The 19,466-nt window shown below is 40.0% G+C and overlaps 1 protein-coding gene across 4 annotated transcripts in view; it reads left to right on the forward strand.

Annotated features, from left to right (window-relative positions):
• Positions 1–15,855, forward strand: part of tln2a (talin 2a) — a 105,002-nt gene extending 89,147 nt beyond the window's left edge. For 3 of the 4 annotated variants that reach the window (XM_034581440.1, XM_034581439.1, XM_034581442.1), the window contains 16 exons: positions 1,394–1,495; positions 1,907–2,026; positions 2,242–2,388; positions 3,775–3,941; positions 4,797–4,980; positions 5,143–5,268; positions 6,952–7,068; positions 7,290–7,475; positions 7,712–7,819; positions 8,220–8,325; positions 8,637–8,642; positions 9,045–9,169; positions 11,627–11,815; positions 11,907–12,089; positions 12,286–12,411; positions 13,150–15,855. In XM_034581440.1, coding sequence (XP_034437331.1) covers positions 1,394–1,495; positions 1,907–2,026; positions 2,242–2,388; positions 3,775–3,941; positions 4,797–4,980; positions 5,143–5,268; positions 6,952–7,068; positions 7,290–7,475; positions 7,712–7,819; positions 8,220–8,325; positions 8,637–8,642; positions 9,045–9,169; positions 11,627–11,815; positions 11,907–12,089; positions 12,286–12,411; positions 13,150–13,278 — 2,121 coding nt within the window. In that variant the 3' untranslated portion in view covers positions 13,279–15,855. The remainder of the gene's footprint in view (positions 1–1,393; positions 1,496–1,906; positions 2,027–2,241; positions 2,389–3,774; positions 3,942–4,796; positions 4,981–5,142; positions 5,269–6,951; positions 7,069–7,289; positions 7,476–7,711; positions 7,820–8,219; positions 8,326–8,636; positions 8,643–9,044; positions 9,170–11,626; positions 11,816–11,906; positions 12,090–12,285; positions 12,412–13,149) is intronic. The other variant, XM_034581443.1, reaches the window with a different exon arrangement.
• Positions 15,856–19,466: the final 3,611 nt, after the last annotated feature.

Consider the following 19,466-nt stretch of genomic DNA (forward strand, 5'->3'; position numbering starts at 1 on the left):
ATACACAGCACATATACAAATAACCTGTAGGAGCATCCACAGTGACCATGAGTCATTTTCTTGATACCCCATAGTAACGAGCTCTGACAATTTCACATCTTTCTGTAGATTCTGTTCTTAAGGTCTTTGCACACCATGTCCATATAGTTCAAATGCGTTTATTTAAAATCTGTTAAAATTGTCAATGCACAGGAACGTTGCACATTGATACATTTTATTATCCTATTCATTTAGAAAACTCACAGGAGGAGATTAAAATGAGTCAGGCAGTGAAAATGAAAACATTGGGTCCATCCAATCCTGAGAAGCTATCAGCAACAAGGAGAATTTAATCTCTAGATCAAGAAGATGATAAATGATCCTGATTGCCTTTAGCCTATTTCAGGATGTGAGTGGTCCAGTTCGATATGTCAGCAGCACTGAGGCTGCATATTAAAAAGAAGAAAACACATTTCTGTGATCCATTTGATCCCGAACAGCTCAAACAACTTTCTGAAATGCCTTTGACAGATGCGAAAAACACAGCAAAACAAACCTGCTCTGAAAACTTGAATGTGCAAACATGATTGACACAGCGTGAGGTCGTATTTATTTTTTAATTTTTAGACGGAAAAACACGGCCTCGGTGTGCAAAGAACATAACCAACGTTTATAGAATATTGTGAGCGTGCAGGCCATGTTGATTTGGCTTTTCTGTGTGTCCATGTGTCTCTCAGTGTGCACATGTTGATATTTGATTAAAAAGAGATGATCGTCTTAGGAAACCAATTGACACGATGGTCCCTGTGGTTGGAGCAGAGCTGATATGAAGTCTTTTCTGCTGAACCATCCGTCACTTAGTCATCACTTCAGTGTCTCAGGTGTTATTTTCAATCAGCGGGCGAAGTGAACACCTTGTTCTTGCAATATTGCAAATCCGTTTCGATGTGTGCGCTTTCCCCACAGGTCGTCATGTCTCTCTCGTGTCCTCAGCTTTTCCTCGACACTCGAGACGTGTTGAGCACAGTCGGACTGAATAGAAACCCTGGAAACCTAATATATGAACTGCGAGCTGATGGTGATCAGGCATTTCTGTAGTTGATGCTATTTCGAAGCTGTAATTACAGAGCGGATTTGGCGGATAATTGATAATGAGTGTTTATCATTCAGAGCATTTATTTGAAAATAATAATGTTGGTTCACAGATTATGTGGTGCCTGCACACCTGCCAGATCCACTGTAATTGGAGGGTAGATCAGATTTGATGTGTCGCTGCAGCTAAAGAGCTGAGTGATTGATTGTCCTCACGTTTGAAGGACGAACCAGTCCCACCTGAAACTAAAACTGCAGTTGTGTTTGTAACTCTGTGTGTGTGTGTGTGTGTGTCTGTGTGTCTGTGTGTGTCTGTGTCTAGCTGGATGAAGGTACACCCCCTGAACCTGAGGGCTCATTTGTGGATTACCAGACCAGTATGGTGAAACACTCTAAGGCGATCGCTGTCACCGCTCAGGAAATGGTAAATCTTCAAACTAACTGTTTACACTGTCGAAACATTTTACTGTGAGAGACGTTAATTTATTTGACATATTTCACTCCTTTTGTCAGATATGTGTATATATTATACAGTATATTGTGAGGTTTTTTATTTTATATACACTGGCTCATAAACATTTAGTACTAATTCAGCTCATACCAAGGATGAATGAATTTCAGTCATGATTTTAAAATTAGTTTTTTGTACAGGTTGTCTTCAATAAGGAAATACATGTGGTTGTTTTGTGGCAAAGCACATTATTGTAGATATAGTCCCTCTGTGCCTTAGTGCCATATGTTCTCATCTTTAGGCCTGAATTAATCCCCACAGTTCAGAGTGAAGTGAACTTTATGTTTTACTTTGTGTGTGTGTGTGTGTGTGTTTATCGTCCAGATGACCAAATCGGTGACGTGCCCAGACGAGCTGGGAGCACTGGCCTCTCAGGTGACCGTGGACTACAGCCAGCTGGCCGTCCAGGGCCGACTGGCTGCTTACACTGCTGAGCCAGAGGAGGTGAGCAGGACCTGGGCGTCTCACGCAGACACATGCTCTTAGCTATTATACAGCTCTGCTACATCAGTGTGGCACATTTAGCTTTTAAACTGTATTTCTTCAAGTACCACTGCACACATTTTAAAAAATGAACCACAAGTCCTACAGTGCACACAGTATGTTTGGTTTGTGGGTTGTTTTATTTTGTTATCCCTGTGTTTGTTTGTTTTTTCCAGATCGGTTTCCAGATCAAGACTCGGGTGCAGGAGCTGGGACATGGCTGTATCTTCCTGGTCCAGAAGGCCGGAGCTCTGCAGATCATCCCCTCCGACAGCTTCACTAAACGGGAACTCATCGACTGTGCTCGTGCCGTCACAGAGAAGGTATTATCCCATCAGTAGAGATCTGTGACAGAATCTAATTTTCTTTCATTTTTTACAAAGTTATGTCTAATTCATTTACTTGTAACTACACTGTCTTTTTTATTTCCTTCTCTGTCACAAGATGTTTTGTCGTCTGCTGATCCACATCACTGCTGCTATTAATATGAATTATCTTAATACCAAATCCCTCAGGGCCGGACACCAGACTAACTCCACAGTGTTGTTCCTCACTGGAACAATAAAGAATAGTTTTCTTATGTTTATGCCAAGTGACTCTGCTCTCATGGTGTCCACAGCATGAGAGGATTATAGTACTATAATTCATTTTATATTGAACTATAGCACTATTAATTAAAGCTTTTTGGAAGAAAGCCTTTGCCACAGGCATGTTTATGCAGAGTTTAATTTATAGTCCTTGGCCAAAATACATTATTCTACAGTCTGGTTTAATAATTCATGCTTATCTGTTGCACGGATCGTATCCAATAACATAACAGAAACATTGTACAGCTCTGACCTGTGGAAGCATAGTTTGTTTAGAGGCAATAGCTGTGGTTTCATCAGAGGAATCGAATCCATTTATGCATATTTCTTTCCTGCATATTTTCATTCTAAAACTAGAGTTTCTCTTCTGCTGAACCTCAGACATCAGGTTTTCTCTGTGTAACATCCTGCTCACTCTGTTCTGAGCATCAAATCCTTTTTTGTATTAGCGTCTGGAAAACATCAGTTAATCAATTTCTGCTGCCTCTCAGGCGTCGGCGAGGAAAACAAACTGGAAACAGTTTGACATGTGCTCATTTCACTGACTGAGTGATGTTGTGGTGCTCGGCTCCGACGTGGTATTTTCCCGTCGCAGCAGATTTTCAAATCCTCTTATGACTGGTGCGCCGGGCTTCTCATTTGAATGCAATATTTATCATGGACCAAGGAGATGCATATCGCAAACAATGCAGAATGGAAGTGTTCATTAGAATTTATAGCTGTGTGTTGTTTTCGTTCTGCTCTGCTTGGAGCAATAAAGATGTGTTCATCTCCGCTCGAGCTGACCAAAACATAGTCGTACTAATTTATAGAGCTCGACCGATATGGATTTTTAAGTTTTTGACTTTTCTTTTCATTTTTTGAATCCTGTAAAATAAGACTTTTTATATCGACAAACATAAACACCCATGCAGATATGTCTGTGAAATGCTCATATCTGTCGTTATAATCTGCCAACCGATAAATTACTAAATTATAGTAAGAAACTCATACAAACTAATTCAGAATATGATATGTCGACTGCGTCCAAGTTAAAATATGAAATCTATAGTTTGTGCCTCAGATATCTGCACATCCTCACACATCTGTTCCCGGTGCTGTGGTGTCTGTTTGCGTCTTCAGGTCTCCCTGGTGCTCTCAGCCCTCCAGGCAGGCAACAAGGGCACACAGGCCTGCATCACGGCAGCCAGCGCTGTGTCCGGTATCATCGCCGACCTGGACACCACCATCATGTTCGCCTCTGCCGGCACGCTGAACGCAGAGGATGACGAGTCCTTCGCTGACCACAGGTGAGAGCCGCTTGATTCTGTGTTTCTGAGCGAGAGGGTCTACGAGTACAACTGGAATCTAAACTTTGCCCCTCCGGTCATTTTTCTTCTAAAACTGACAGAGTGACAAATTAACTGGTGAACAGAGGCAGGAAACCTCTGCAGGAAGAAACTAAATCACCCCCAGGGTTTGAAAGATGGAGGAGGTGTCACTTCTCTTAACTGGTCTTTGTTTTATTTTAACATGTTCTTTAAAATGTCAAGCTGTAAAAATAGGTAGAGTTTAGAAATGATTATAGTTGGAGTCTATCAAAGTCCACATTGTTGCAGAATGAAGAATGTTCTTTCTTGTTTGACTTGAGTTAAACTGGGTAATTTTTATTATAAAGTTGTGTTTGAATGAATCAAGTTCAAAGGGATGCATATCCAACAATCCCAGATGAGACGTGACCAAAAATAATTAACAGAGTTTCTTAAACATAATTCTTAGTGAAATTGTTTTGTACCTCACTGCCCTGACGCCCTGTCAGAGCAGGATGAAAGCAAATTTAAATCACTTTTCATTTCAAATGATGTCACTCGGCTCCTTGATAAATCAAACTTTGCGTTTGCTTTCCACATTTTTTTCCTTGTCAGCTTTAGAAAAATAAACCTACAACTTGTTACATAACCTTTACCCATCCTCCTGGTGGTTTACACAAGCTTTGATGTGCAAATGCCTTTGAAATGAAAAGTGCCATTGTGCATCAGTTTTGATGCTCGTAACTCTCACACACATTTACATTTTATATCTGCTGCAGAAAGACGTCCGCAGCGAATCAGAGCTTAAGTCACTGAAACATTTTTGTCTTCCTCCTTTCTCGTCTTCGCTGTCAGGGAAAACATTTTGAAGACGGCCAAAGCTCTGGTGGAGGACACAAAGATGCTGGTGTCCGGCGCAGCCTCCGGCCAGGACAGGTTGGCACAGGCCGCCCACTCCTCTGCTAAAACCATCACCCAGCTCACAGATGTGGTCAAACTGGGAGCTGCAAGCATCGGCTCGGACGACCCTGAGACGCAGGTCAGCCGCTCTCCCTTTTCTCCAGTTTTCTCCCCTCCCTCTCTTTTCTCTTGGTCCTTGGTTCACTCGGCCTATTATCAGACATTATGGACATTTTGCCCGTCTCTTTCCCAAAATGCACCGTAATAAATCAGTGTCATCATCTGTGCTTGTGTTCTCTAGGTGGTTCTGATAAACGCTGTCAAAGATGTGGCCAAGGCGCTGGCCGAGCTCATTAGTGCCACCAAGTGTGCTGCTGGCAAAGCGGCAGACGATCCGTCTATGTACCAGCTGAAGAGCGCTGCCAAGGTGAGGGCATCAGTGAGTCTGCACCTCATACAACCATGTCATCACTTAGAGGCCTCCGCTGGGCTTCTATACAGTCAGAGTGTTTATGGCCTTTTCAGATTCAGAGTTCTTTAGAATAACAATGTCGGAGTTCTTGGTATTGTCAAGAGATTGAATTATTTGGTGGGATTTTTAGGATAAAATCATAATATTAGGGGAATATAAAGATATGATATTATAGGAATATAATCACGAAATTATGAGAATTAATAAAATCATAATTTAATGTTTTGTAGTTTCTCAATGATTTTTGATCCAGAAGGAGTGGAACTCCGGCCAGCACTGATTCTCCTTTCTGCTTATTTCCTAAAAGTTATTATTATTATTATTTAAATATTATGGGTTTTTTTTGCTTGTTAAATTATGACTTTATTCTGATAATATGACTTTTTTGATTAGATTAATACTTAATCCTCCGAATATTATGAATTTCCTCTTAATTGCTGTTTTATTCTCATCGTTTAATGATTTTATTCTCACAATAAGAAAATAAAGTCATAATATTATTCTTGAAATTTCAGATTATTTTTTTATAAATGGCCCTAATACTAGATTAGCAACAATAATGTTATTTTCTTTCTTCCCCCAATGAGTTTTACTGTTTTCCATTTTTCTTTGTTCTCACTGTATCTACACCTAGCAGACAGCCTCCTCTTCATCAGACTGAACCATGTGTCTCATTAATATAAATAACCAGGAGAACAGGAAGCTGGGATATTTCTAACCAGCTGCAAGTGTTTCTTCAACACATATGCAGTGTAAAAGCCGAGTTCATAATATAATCATGACACTGTTCACTGCTCATTATCACCTCGAGCTGTGAAGCTAAAAAAAACAAGTCATTTTCACAGTCACTCTCAGATCTCTCAGATAATATTATTTAGTATGCCTCACATGCAGTTTCAGGACCTGAGGTGAAACAAACCATATGTTAGGCTCAGCTCTTGAGCGCTGATGGCTTTTCTTTGTGGTTAATGTGCGCCCTCTAGTTTTTGGTTGTATGTAGTACACCATTAAAAGGTTGGTGAATGCTGCTCTACTGTCAGGGATTTTTGCCAAACCATTTATATTATATAGTAGCTTTCCTTCCATTATCTCTGTAGTATATTGCATAATTTGGGCATTGTAGCAAAATAGTGAGCAGGACAGTTTATAGGATTGTTGTTTATTTAATTAATTAACACTTACTCATTAATAATAGATTGTATGTATATAGTGCTTTTAACAATGCTCAGATACAATTTACATAGGTTTAAAAACGGAGAAGTAAATAAAAGGAAATAACTAAAAATGTGAAATACACATAATCACACATTGAAATATCAAATACTCGTCATAATCACACTTAAAAAAACGTTCAGTAAGCAATCATTAAATTTGATTCAGAAACTGTACCATAGATGTTAATACTGCTGTGGTAATAAGAATAAATGTCACAGAGATGGTTGACATGGTAACAAATCATACAGTTAAACACCATAGAAACAGGTGACATCCTCAACAGTCCTTTTCCACTCTGGAACTCCTGTAAAAGTGAACTCTGTCTGTTTGAATTTGGTTTCCATGACATTCAAAGACAGTTTTCTAGTGGCCAGGTGTAGATGAACAAAGATTTCATCAGTTTTTTGCGTCATGTTCCTGTAGGTGATGGTGACCAACGTCACGTCTCTGCTGAAGACAGTTAAGGCCGTGGAGGACGAGGCCACACGGGGAACCAGAGCCCTGGAGGCCACAATCGAGTGCATCAAACAGGAAATGGCGGTAAGGACGAGCAAAGATGAATAATGTGCATGAATGAATATTAGACCGCGGAAATGCAAAATGACTGCTATCACAAGAATAACAAATATTTTTATCTTTTTAAAATGAATTAAAGCATTAAGTGGCTGACACAGTGAACACCAGTCAGGGCTTTTGTTCGTGGCCCAGTCAGATCTTTGCACTTCTTTTTGGAATGACACCCACCATCTTCTTTCCCAAAGCTGTTTCAGTCCAAGGACGCTCCCAACAAGACGACCACACCCGAGGAGTTCATTCGCATGACTAAAGGCATCACCATGGCAACTGCCAAGGCTGTGGCTGCAGGCAACTCGGCCCGGCAGGAGGACGTCATCCATACGGCCAACCTCAGCCGCAAAGCCATTTCAGACATGCTCACCACCTGCAAGGTTCTTTTTTATCCCAATAACCGATACAAATTCATACATTTAAAAAGTCTAATGTGTTGTATGTTTGTAGGAAACAATAACTCACCTGGATTATTCCCTAAAATATCAAACCAGAGCTTTAATTTGGACCATATTTCTCATAGTGTCCTACTTAGATCAAATTAATAAAAGTATATAAGGAAGATAAAGGATAATATTCCTGCTGAATCTGGAGTGAATGTGTTTGTATCCCTCAGCAAGCGGCCTACCATCCAGAGGTCAGTGAGGAGGTGAAGAACAGAGCGCTGATGTTTGGAGCAGAGTGTACAACTGGATACATCGACCTGCTGGAACAAGTCCTGCTGGTAGGTTGAACACTGAATCAGTAGGTTCAGAGAGATACATGTTTCTTTTTTGTCCGTGTTTGGCTTCGAGTCACAGACAAGATGATGAATGTCTGTGTCGTTCAACAATTTAAGATGCATCGGTTCTGCCGGAATTTCTCTGTTTAATTTTCAGATTTATAAAAAAACTACACTCTCAGCTGTGTACGGGATTGCTCCAACATTGCTTTGAAACTGTAGAATACCGTTTAGATTATTCAAAATAGAATCATTTCATCCATCCATGTACTTTTGGGAGATCAAGTAAATCAAAGGTTTTATGAGCTTGAATTATTCACTGCCAAACAGTTTTAGGAAATTATTTTATATATTTATTTAATAATTAATTTTCATTGTTTCTTTAATGTGTGTGTGTGTGTAGCTCCTGCAGAGGCCCACTGCAGAGCAGAAGCAGCAGCTGGCGGCCTGCTCCAAACGAGTGGCAGGCGCCGTCACAGAGCTCATCCAAACGGCAGAGGCCATGAAAGGTAATGAGACACACACACACACACACACACACACACACACACACACACACACACACACACACACACACTGATACCACACTTCACACACTGACCCCTTTCACAGGACTATATCTGTGTTGTATATCTACATCATCACTTTATTTATTTACTAATGAAGTTTCCTACAAAGCCTGTTGTTGTTTACAATCTCCAGTAGGAGGTCACTTCATATACAAGAGAATGAACGTTTAATTTCCCAAATGACAGAGCAACAGAAACTTTCCTTTAAACAAACTCTTGGTAATATTGCTGTCCTCCTTCTCTCGCCACAGACGGAGGTAAGTCAGCATTGTTTTTGTGACTGATTTCACCAGCTGAGTGAGCTGTTCAACGCCTTCGCTCCTCAGCGCTACTTCTAATTCATTTCATCTCATTTTCAAATCCAGCTGCTCTCAGGCTTCTCAAGTACATGCAGTAGTCGCCTCCATCCATCACGCTTAGTTTTTTTGGGTTTCTCATTTTCATTAAATCACTCATCTTCATTGCAGTTTGTGGCCTCCCATCAACTCTGCATGGGATGTGATGACATGTGGCACTGTTTTTTTTCTTTCTGTGTGATCACTGTGTTGTTGTGAGGCATGTTCTGTTGACACACTACTTTGTGACGTTTGTTTCTTTTTGAAATCCCATTTTCACATGTGAGTCTTGATCCTAACTTCATGTGTGCACGCGTGCCTCAGGTTCCGAGTGGGTGGACCCAGAGGACCCAACGGTTATCGCAGAAACGGAGCTGCTTGGAGCGGCAGCGTCCATCGAAGCGGCAGCGAAGAAGCTGGAGCAGCTCAAACCCCGAGCCAAGCCCAAGGTTGGTGACCAAGAGTGTGATGAGCCACTGTGGGACTTACATAGATCACTACACAGTTTCAGAGGTTTGAACTAAAGAAAAAAAACGTTCATCACGAAGGAAAGTACAACTCATAAAACACAAGTTTTCATTACAATTGTAAATATAAATCTGTAGATATATGAAAGTGGTGGAATAGAAGTAAACCACAATGTAAAAATACCCAAGTAAAAGTCCATTCATAATCCTTTTACATAAGTTGTACTTAATGTACCACCAGTAAAATATACTTTAAGTATAAACATGCTTTATGCAAGATGTCTTCAGTGTTATATAATTATAATTTCATTACTGAGTCTTTTGAAATTATATTTATTGGTAAATATGGAACATTCAATATTTCAGCTTGTTACGATATCATCATTTCTTTAGAAAAATCAAATGTCATGATTAGACCCTGATTGGATCATCCACTAGTACTGAACATTCCATTATCATCACAGCTCACACCTCCACCCACATATACTTACCAATCATTGATTAATATGCACTGAGTTATTATTTCTAATATACTGAGATAATTGTAACTGCTTTATGTACCGTTAGTAGTTTGTTTCTAGTGGGACTCCAAGGACCATTACAAAAATAGAAAAAAGAAGTCTCAACAAATAAAAGTACTGCACTCAGGTTTTCTTAGGCAAAATCACCAGTAAAATGTGTCAATTGTATTCAAAAATAAAAAGTACTTGCAGTGCCTGTGGCTGATAGATAATTAAATATTAAATTTACACAAATGATGAGCCCCTGTTTGTGACAGCATCTAGTCCTGCTGCTTTTTAGATTTAAATGTGCCCACATGTCTTTAGGCAGCACCGTATAGATGTTCTTTACAGCAGTCATTCAAACATGATCTGTCAGGCGAACACAGGATAAATGTCTGTTTGACACTTTCTTTTAGAGCTAAGCTTTTTTTAAATTTTACTTCAAACCAGTTTTGATGTCCTGCGTCTGTGTGTAAACATCTATGTTGTTTTTATGGTTTACATGAATATTTCAGTGTTAAAATTGGAAGTTGGTGCCATCTAACAATAACAAAATCACTGAGAAGTTGCTCTGTGTCTCGTGCCGTCTCCTCCCTGTTTACATCTTTCCATCCAATAATCTTTGTCCTCACTTTAAGATCTCACCCCCACCAGAGTCTCTGAATTTGAACTTTCTCAGACCTCTTCCAGTCCTGGTATTAACATCCGTCCTGAGTGATCCGATCTGAACCCACCCAAATGCGTCTTGAGATCTGATCAGTCAGTCTGAGAGGCATGTGGCCACATTCTTTTCTACGTGTGAACACTCTCAGCTGACGTCCTCTCACCTGCTACAGTTTCAAAATGAGTCAAATGTATTTGTATGCCTCTCAGTGTCCATATGTTGATTTGTTTGTGTCACCGCCACAACACATCTGTAAATCATATCAATATCAGACTGGGTTAAAACATAATTTGGTCCTCTCCAACACAAACGTAACACATGTACATGAATATCTGCATATAGAGCAAATGGGATCCGATCACAAGTGGTGACAGGAGACACATTTTAATACCAAGTGTAAAAAGACGAACTTGGAGCTGTGCCCTTGTGATCAGATCTCTCAGATGAATGTTAGTACCAGGTATGAACAGGACCTCAGTCGTCCATATTTTAACCCAGTTCATTAGGTGTCCATATCATCATCGTTTTACCTCCTGATTCTCATCATTGTAGCAGATTGTTTGAGACTCGTCCTCCTCCGATCATGCATCCATCTGTGCCACTTGTAGCTCCTGTCCCAGTATATGTCCTCTGGTTTCCCAGTTAACCGCCCTCTCCTCCCCACCCTCCCTCCCTCCCTCCCTCCCTCCCTCCCTCCCCCCCTGCCTGCCCCCCACCACCGGAGGCCTTCTCTGCAGGGCTCTGTCTGATATGTTTGATATATTAGGTTGTTATTCAGTCCCAACTATATATCAAACATATTCCTACAGTGTCCCGCTCTGTCTACAGACTTGTGGTGTGAATGTGTTTGTGTGTGAAAGCGTGTGTGTGAATGCGTGCGTGCGTGTCAATAGGTTGACATGAATATGATTGAATGTGCAATACTGGACGTGCATGTAGCTTCTTATCAGCTGTTACAGTTCAGTAAGATACTTAGTTTCTGGCCTTGTGAGGTTTTTTAAACTTTTTTGTTTTTCTGGTTGCTTTTTTCCATCCCAAACCCAGTTCCATTTAATAATGGTGGTGAAATTAAAATTCCATTAAAAGTTTTTTTACAAAAACCTTTGGAGTTATCAATAATAAATCAAATCTTTGTGAGACTGTGGTTACAATTACATGTATTGTAGAACTTGTAGAACAACAATTTAACTTGGTGACTTTAAATACTAGTGGCACTAATAGTTGAAAATTGAAGCCGAGTGAAAGACCCCATTCTGTCTTCTCCCCCCTCAGCTAGCGGATGAGACGCTGAACTTCGAGGAGCAGATCCTGGAGGCAGCCAAGTCCATTGCCGCAGCCACCAGCGCTTTGGTCAAATCAGCCTCTGCTGCTCAGAGAGAGCTGGTGGCTCAGGGAAAAGTGGGCTTGATCCCTGCTAATGCTGTGGACGACGGGCAGTGGTCCCAGGGACTCATCTCTGCAGTGAGTATAAAGGACTGTTTAATGCAGGTTTCAGTCTGAGGCACACAAGCAAACAAAATCATTCAAATGCACTTTTAATTGTCTCCACCAGGCACGTATGGTAGCAGCAGCGACCAGCAACCTGTGTGAGGCAGCCAACGCCTCGGTGCAGGGTCACGCCAGCGAGGAAAAGCTCATCTCCTCAGCCAAGCAGGTGGCGGCGTCCACGGCTCAGCTGCTGGTGGCCTGTAAGGTGAAGGCTGACCAGGACTCGGAGGCCATGAGGAGACTGCAGGTACAGTTTAGTCACTTTTCAAAAGACACCCCAGGTTTCTGTAATATTCCTCATCACATCCAGTGTAGAAATGCTCATATTTACCACAGCAGTTGTAGACGTGGCTGCTCAGCTTCTATAGTTGTCCTCTAAAGTCTACTTAGATTTTTCATGCTGCCTTTTGTTGTTGTTCTGATTGGATGTGTTCCTCACACAGATTGCTGGAAACGCTGTGAAGAAAGCATCAGACAACTTGGTGCGGGCTGCTCAGAAGGCAGCATTCGACAAAGCAGATGAAGACAATGTGGTGGTCAAGACAAAGTTTGTGGGTGGAATAGCACAGGTAGGATTGTTGAGCAGGATTAGGACTAAACATTTTGTCTTTTATCAGTTAGCTCCGGTGTATTATCACAGTGCCTGTGACTGAACATGGAATGCAATGTTTATTGAGACCTAATCACTGAATTAATTGATATTGTGACCTTTTAACAGTACCCTTCAAATGATACAGGATATATCCAGTATAACCAGTTTTGGTGTCCTATGCGGATCATTTTTGCGTCCTTTTGTTTCTTAAAAAAATCCATATCAACTAATGCAAATACTGTATTTTTAACTCAAAACACATAATTAACTGACCATAAAGGAAGCATTGAGAGAAGTGCTGATATTTACTATAAGCATTATGTGGCTTTTGAACCAGAAGGTATCTTAATGACATTTGTAAAACTCCTCTTCATCACTATTTTAAACTCAGTAGAGTTGATCCCTCCACCAAGGACCAACAGTCCCCTTATGAAACCACATTTAAATTCACTTGGTCCAGATTTATATTTGGATCTGCACAAAATTGCACACATTCAGAAATATCTCCTAAGAGAGTGAAAAATTAATCTTGGTCCAATCACTGATCCAGATCCGCACTTACATTTTCCAACAAACCGACAAGGGTTAAAAAGAATCCTCCTTGGAGGTAAAACACGATTGAAACCACAAAATAAACAGTAAAATGTGTTTAGGTACCTGCTGGACAAAATGTTAAATGCTTTATATTAATCAAATGTTTTGTCTGCGTGTCCAGATTATTGCGGCCCAGGAGGAGATGCTGAGGAAGGAGAGGGAACTGGAAGAAGCCAGGAAGAAACTGGCTCAGATCAGGCAGCAGCAGTACAAGTTCCTGCCCAGCGAACTACGAGAGGACAACAACTAATGACTCAACCTCTGCGTCACTGCTGCGTACAGAGCAGTGGGAAGAGCACATATGTCCATGTGAACATGTGTGTTCTGTTAACGGCACACTTGGACAGGTATGTGGCCTACAGCGGCTTCAGAGTCACGTTTGGAGCCCACACAGCACAACGGAAAGATCTTTTAGCGACCACTGTGGGGAACTGACTACTTTCTGAAAACCAACATACAGATTGTGGTGATTTGCCTGAAGAACTGCCTCATGTATAACCTAACCTCTATGACTGATGTAATCTGAACCAGAATGTGACGTGCTGAGGACAAAGCTCATACACTCTCATCTTTGTCCAGAAGCGACACTTTCCTTATTCCGTTTTACAAATTTTCAGCTCAAGCTCACAAACTTTTTAAGATGATGAATTGATTGTATCGCCGCTCATGTCGTATACAGCGGTATAATTGCAACGGTACGTGCAGAGCAAAAATATTTCACCTCGGTACACTGATGTTTTATGAATGTTGGCCTTTTATGCTCCAATTCGGCACCTTAATATCTGTTGTAATCACATGACCTCGGTGTGTGTTGACGTTAATTCTGTGGTCACTAACCTGAATATGAAGGAAGGCAGTTCGGAGTTTTCCTTTAAACACTTGTAAAAGCATCTTTCTTTCTTAACTTTTTTAATGCTGGTGTTATATGGGCTCTACATGCAGAGTTTTGTCCGTGCCCGTGAATATAGGTGTCATCATGTGCGGCCACTGAGACTCGAGGAGAATCGTGTTACTATGTGAAAGCTTTTCCACACTGGACGAATTATTACCATAGAAGGAATATTTATTACTCGTGAGTATTTTTTAGCAGAGAGGGGGCGCAGAGATAATCTCATTTATTTACCATCTCATGTCATGTGATATTCCCTAATATAACATATATTTTTAAATTCCTCATCATGCCAGGTATTGAGACGTCCACACAGTATAAACAGAATTTGATCATGATGCAATAACACGGGTGGTGCTGAAGGGGGCGCTGCTGGCTTCCTTTACACCTTGCAAACTTAAAGTAATAATAAAGGAGAGGATAGTAACTCGGAGCTTAGTTTACTTTTAAGATTGTGTTTAGAGTAATCTGCGACAACACCCTGCATATGAAGGATAGCTGTAAATACCTCAGACCTCTTGAATCAGTTGCCGTGCTTCTTCTATGCGCCTTGTGCTTTGTCTGATGGTGACGACGCCCAGTAGAAAAACTTCCCTCCTTTTATTTTCCTCTCCCATTGATAGGAAATTATTACAGTAGTTTAATTTGTGTTCCCCCAGCAATACTAGATCACTGCCAGGGATTGATCTGAGTCAATTCACCTCCAATTCTGCGGGTTCAGGAAGAAGTCAAATCAAAATTTGGAAATAAATTTGCAATAAGCGAATAACTCTTGTAAGAATTGAGGTTAAACTGAGTGAACTGAAAGTGAAGTGACACTAATGGCTGCAGTTAAACTTTTCTTCTTTTTTTTTTTGTCCGTCCCGATCTAAAGGTGCTTCTGTGTAACTTACTACTCGCTGCAATAGAAGAACCTCTTTTGTTTACCGAGTTTGATTGTAGTGTGTTTGGTTTCCCTCGTCTTACTATATATGGGCTGTGTTTTCTCAATATTAAAGGACAGTATATTGTATCGTGAAGATTCGCTCCTGCTGTGAAACTGCATGGCTTTGTGCTTCAGTTGCATCTCACTTTGTTTATACAGCGACAGAGATAAACTTTTGAAGGATACACTGAGCAATCGCAGAGACATCTCACCACGGTGAGCAGGTTGAATCCAGAGGTGTTTTCTGGCATTGTGTTTTGTGTGTTGGAGTGGGGGTGGGAGGGGAATATTCACTACTCATCAGTCAAGTCCGTAGAGTTTTATGATTAGTGCCTTAGTCCGTAGCCCATACAGTGTCTGGTCTGCTCCGAGCGGGCAGCTTCACCTCATCGGTCAGTAGAAGGTCCAGGACGAGCTGTTTGTTTTGGGAATGCAGGTTTATGTTTGTGGGTTTTCTAAAACGTGATGCCCCCCTTTGTTATTGTACTGTTCCTCTTAAAGTGCTGAACCAAGTGCATCCCCTTTATCTCTCTCTTCTCTCTGCCGCATGTAAAGCCTTTGGGGGATGACAGAGGAACTGTCAGCCAGTCAAAAAATGTGCACCATCAGTATGTATATTATATATATAAGTATATATATGCACACATTTTTTGTACTGGATTCCATGGGCATGTACCACAGTGCTTCTAAACTACGACAGACTGCACTCTCAGGTCTGTCAACTGCTTTATTGTACGTTATGATGTTTTTTGGATGGGCTTTTTTTTTTTCTTTGTGCTTTTAAGCCTCTTTGAAAGATAAATGTGATAAGAACATTTGGATATATCTGTCACCATTAAGATCATGATGTGGAGTATTTGAAGTGTTCTGTATGTTTCCTCTCCTTAACAGAAATACGGCTATGAAGTTAGGACGATTAAGATAAGTGGTAACATACGATATAAAAGATATTTATCTGGCCTCAATAAAACTATTTTTTGTATTCACTGAAAAATAAAGCATTTCGATGGAAATAAGTGTGTCGAGATTTCTTCTTTTGGTTATACAAGTTCGTTCCTTAATTTTTTCATTGAATCTTTATTTGAACTCAGGAATGTGATGTGGTAGAGAACATATTCACATTAGAGCCAAGTACAGAAAATAAACAAAAGATAAACAGCAAAAGTAAAAACCTGGGGAATAAGTACAGTACATACAACCAAACTTTTTTTTTTAAACTAAAACAAGAACGGCTGGAGGTAAAACAAGGTACTAGAGTGAGGAAAAACTACAAAAAACACCTTTGAACAGACGCAGAAATTAACAGAAGTATGGTTATAACACTAATCACTACTGCATCCAACTGCATTTTAAGAACAGTAAAAAGCTCTAAAGAAGCACATTTATTCATCTGTATGATTTAGCTGTGGAGACCTGGTATACCCTCCTCACATTTGGCACCTCAAGATGATACATCACATTGGAAATTTGAAACGTCTACTTGACCTATATTTCATTATACAACAAACTATATTCGTCTCAATACATCAATGTTAAAAAGTAGGACATGGAATACGGTTAAAAGTGAAAACATTGTCATCACAGATTGTTGATCAAGACTAAAAATCTGATTAAACATTTAATATGATTTCAAAATGTACTGAGGTTGAATACCCACATTTTATACAAACTTATACTCCTGTCAGTTTAGAAACTGCTCAGAAACAACATGTAGAACTTTATTTGGGTAAGTAAAACTTACTGAGAGTAAAACTGAGCATTTTACTGAATAAATAAAACATGAACCCTTTGGTTCCTCGTCTCAGTCCGTGACTTCCTCCCACAGTGTTTCAGCAGCAGCCCAGACACTGATGAAGAACCACTGTGACCTCTGCAGCCTGAGTGAATAGCAGAGAGATGAGTCTTGGCAGGTGAATAAGGTCTTTAAGTGTCTGTGTCAGTTTAGTGTCAGGACGAGATGGGATTTCTGAGTCAGCACTAAATCTGAAGCCATAGTGAGTCCAGGCTCTGAACTGAGAACTGTGCTAAATTTGTCCAGCGCTAAAATCTGAGGAGGCAATGTCAATTACAGTTGCACAGCTGCTCCAAGAACTCCTTTTAAACCTGGAATCCATATTTTATCATGGAGAAGGTTTTTAACGCTGCTACTACTACATACCTTTCTCATGTGAAAGAAATCTAAAGTTCAGTGACTGTTAGACATTTTTCTGAATAACAAGAGGCCCTGTTGCAGTGGTTGGGCTCGGGGGGGGGGGACACAGCAAAAACCTTGGCTAAAAGGACAAGAGCATTGAATTGAATATGGAGAAGCAGCTGATGGAAGACAGCTCATCCATTACTTTTATGTCCTGAATCTAATTATAATAAATGTGAGAAAGTGGGTACGCAGCGAGGTCATAAGCTAAAATAAGCTAAAAAAAAAAAAAGATTACCTCCACTGTCTCTTTGTTTCTCTCTCAGCCTCTTTTACCTACAGTCACCTCAATTTTCACATTTGACTTTAAATCAAAGGTTCAGCCTGAGATCAGGACTTGGGGTCAACGTTCACTTTTAATATTTACTATTTTTATGAGTAGTTCTGATAAAATGTATATATTTAAATTGTATTTTGTTATCATTTACATTTTTATTCAAATTGCTTGTATGGTTTACCTTCAATTGTTTTCATGTTTAATTTGTAAAGCACTTTGTAACTGCATTGTGGAAGGTGCTCCATAAATAAAGTTGTATTATTGTTATCAGGTTGTTGTTGCTGTGTTACTCCACAGACAGAAAAAGACACAGCAGGGATACTGGACCAAGCCCTTGTGCACGGCGGCGAACACACTCATCACATTGATGTGGTTACATGACCTCACACATGAGCTCTGTACGTCTAAACCCTCTGCGATAAGCTTCATTTGTTCGGACCCGGGGGGATTTGGCGCTACACTAACATTGTTCCTCCTCCATACTTTTAATAGCTGAGTTGGAAGTGAGAGATTCCAGTCTCCATATTAACAATGAAATCATCACATAACTGTTCTCACATTACTCACTCAGCTGCCTCAACACATCTATACCAGCTTTTATTTGTGGTTTGACACTGAGGTTCGATTAAACTGTAAAACTAATGAATACTTATTGGCATTATAACAAGATATGAATGAAAGCTGTCAAACATATAGAATGTTGATGAAACAAAGACTTGTCTACAACATGAAATCAGTGCATGACCAACAATAATAAAAATAATATTAATAATAATAATCAAATCAAATCTCAAAGACCTTTAAACTCTACAGGCCACACTATCACTGTTAGAGTGGTCACATTTCCCCATGCATGATGGGAATTCTGAGGGTTATTTTAATTGTCACAGCTGTCTGTCATATGTCTCCAACAGAATAATCTCATCCTCACAAGGGAGCTTTTTTTGTCCAAAGAACCTTTTGTTTTGAAAGGGTACATCTTTATCCTTTGATGTAAGTAATTTCATGATGAACAGACAAATAAAACGTGAAATGTTTGTATAAAAATGTTGATTTCCTCTGTGAAATACTCACAATGAGTCGTTCAATACCTGATTTAACAGCAGAAATATGAACTATTATACCTGTTTTCACTCATTCACTGGAAATGATCAGTAAAAACATGTGTAAAAAAAAGTGTAGATTACTGCTGCAGTAGTGTTAATAATTTAATGTAAGGGGCAAAATCCAAAGAATCATGAGGACAGTTGTCTGTGCTGCAGGAGAATCTTGACCATGCATTCTGGCCCTAGAATGAAAAATAGAAAATTCAAATTTTAATTGTAACGCCAAGTCCACAAACCGCTGAGGCCATCCATCTATGTAAATCATTAATTGTTGGACAGGTACAGAGTGGTGATGTCTGTCTCTCTATCCATCCAGGGTGCTAGGGTGACATGGATTGCACCATGAGCCCCTCTGATCTCTGCATATGAGGGGAATCCCTGGCTTGCTACTAAACAGCCCACAAAACACATGGCGGGATGACAACTCAGTGACAGCTGACGGCTTAAAAAAAAAAGCCCCACACCAAGGGTATCAGGCTGGACCCCCACAGAGGCACAATATAACAGAATGAAACATGGGGGGAAAACAGGGATCATTTGATTTTACTAAAGTAGACATTATAAAATCTAAAACTTTCAAAGTGTGATAGCAATCTATTGAAGTATTCTGTTTCTTCTTCAGCTACAGATTTATGTGTGATAAATCACTACTCAGAGAAAGAAGTAATAATGAAGTGCTAAAGGTTTAAAATGTCATATAGCCTGTGTTTCTATAACAACAATTTCTTTCACAAATTAACCAAAATAGTTCTGATTTTCAAGAAAGCCTTTTCCTAAAGCTTGGTGAGGGTGGGTGTGGCTATAAAGGGACACAGAGAGTCCAGCAGGTGCTTTTCTACAAAGTAAGATCCCAATATATGCACTCAACAAAACACAAGCAGGAGAGTGAGGGACTAACAGAGGAGGATGCAAAAATCTAAAGGCATCTTAAAAGGACAAATAGTATGGGTTGTGGACAAAAAGAGAGGGCTGTGCATAAAATACTACATAACAGTGGTGTACAGTATGTAAGTAAAACATATTTAACATAAGGAGATCACCCATTAT

Source organism: Hippoglossus hippoglossus, chromosome 3 (assembly GCF_009819705.1).
Source record: "Hippoglossus hippoglossus isolate fHipHip1 chromosome 3, fHipHip1.pri, whole genome shotgun sequence".
Classification (NCBI taxonomy): domain Eukaryota; kingdom Metazoa; phylum Chordata; class Actinopteri; order Pleuronectiformes; family Pleuronectidae; genus Hippoglossus; species Hippoglossus hippoglossus.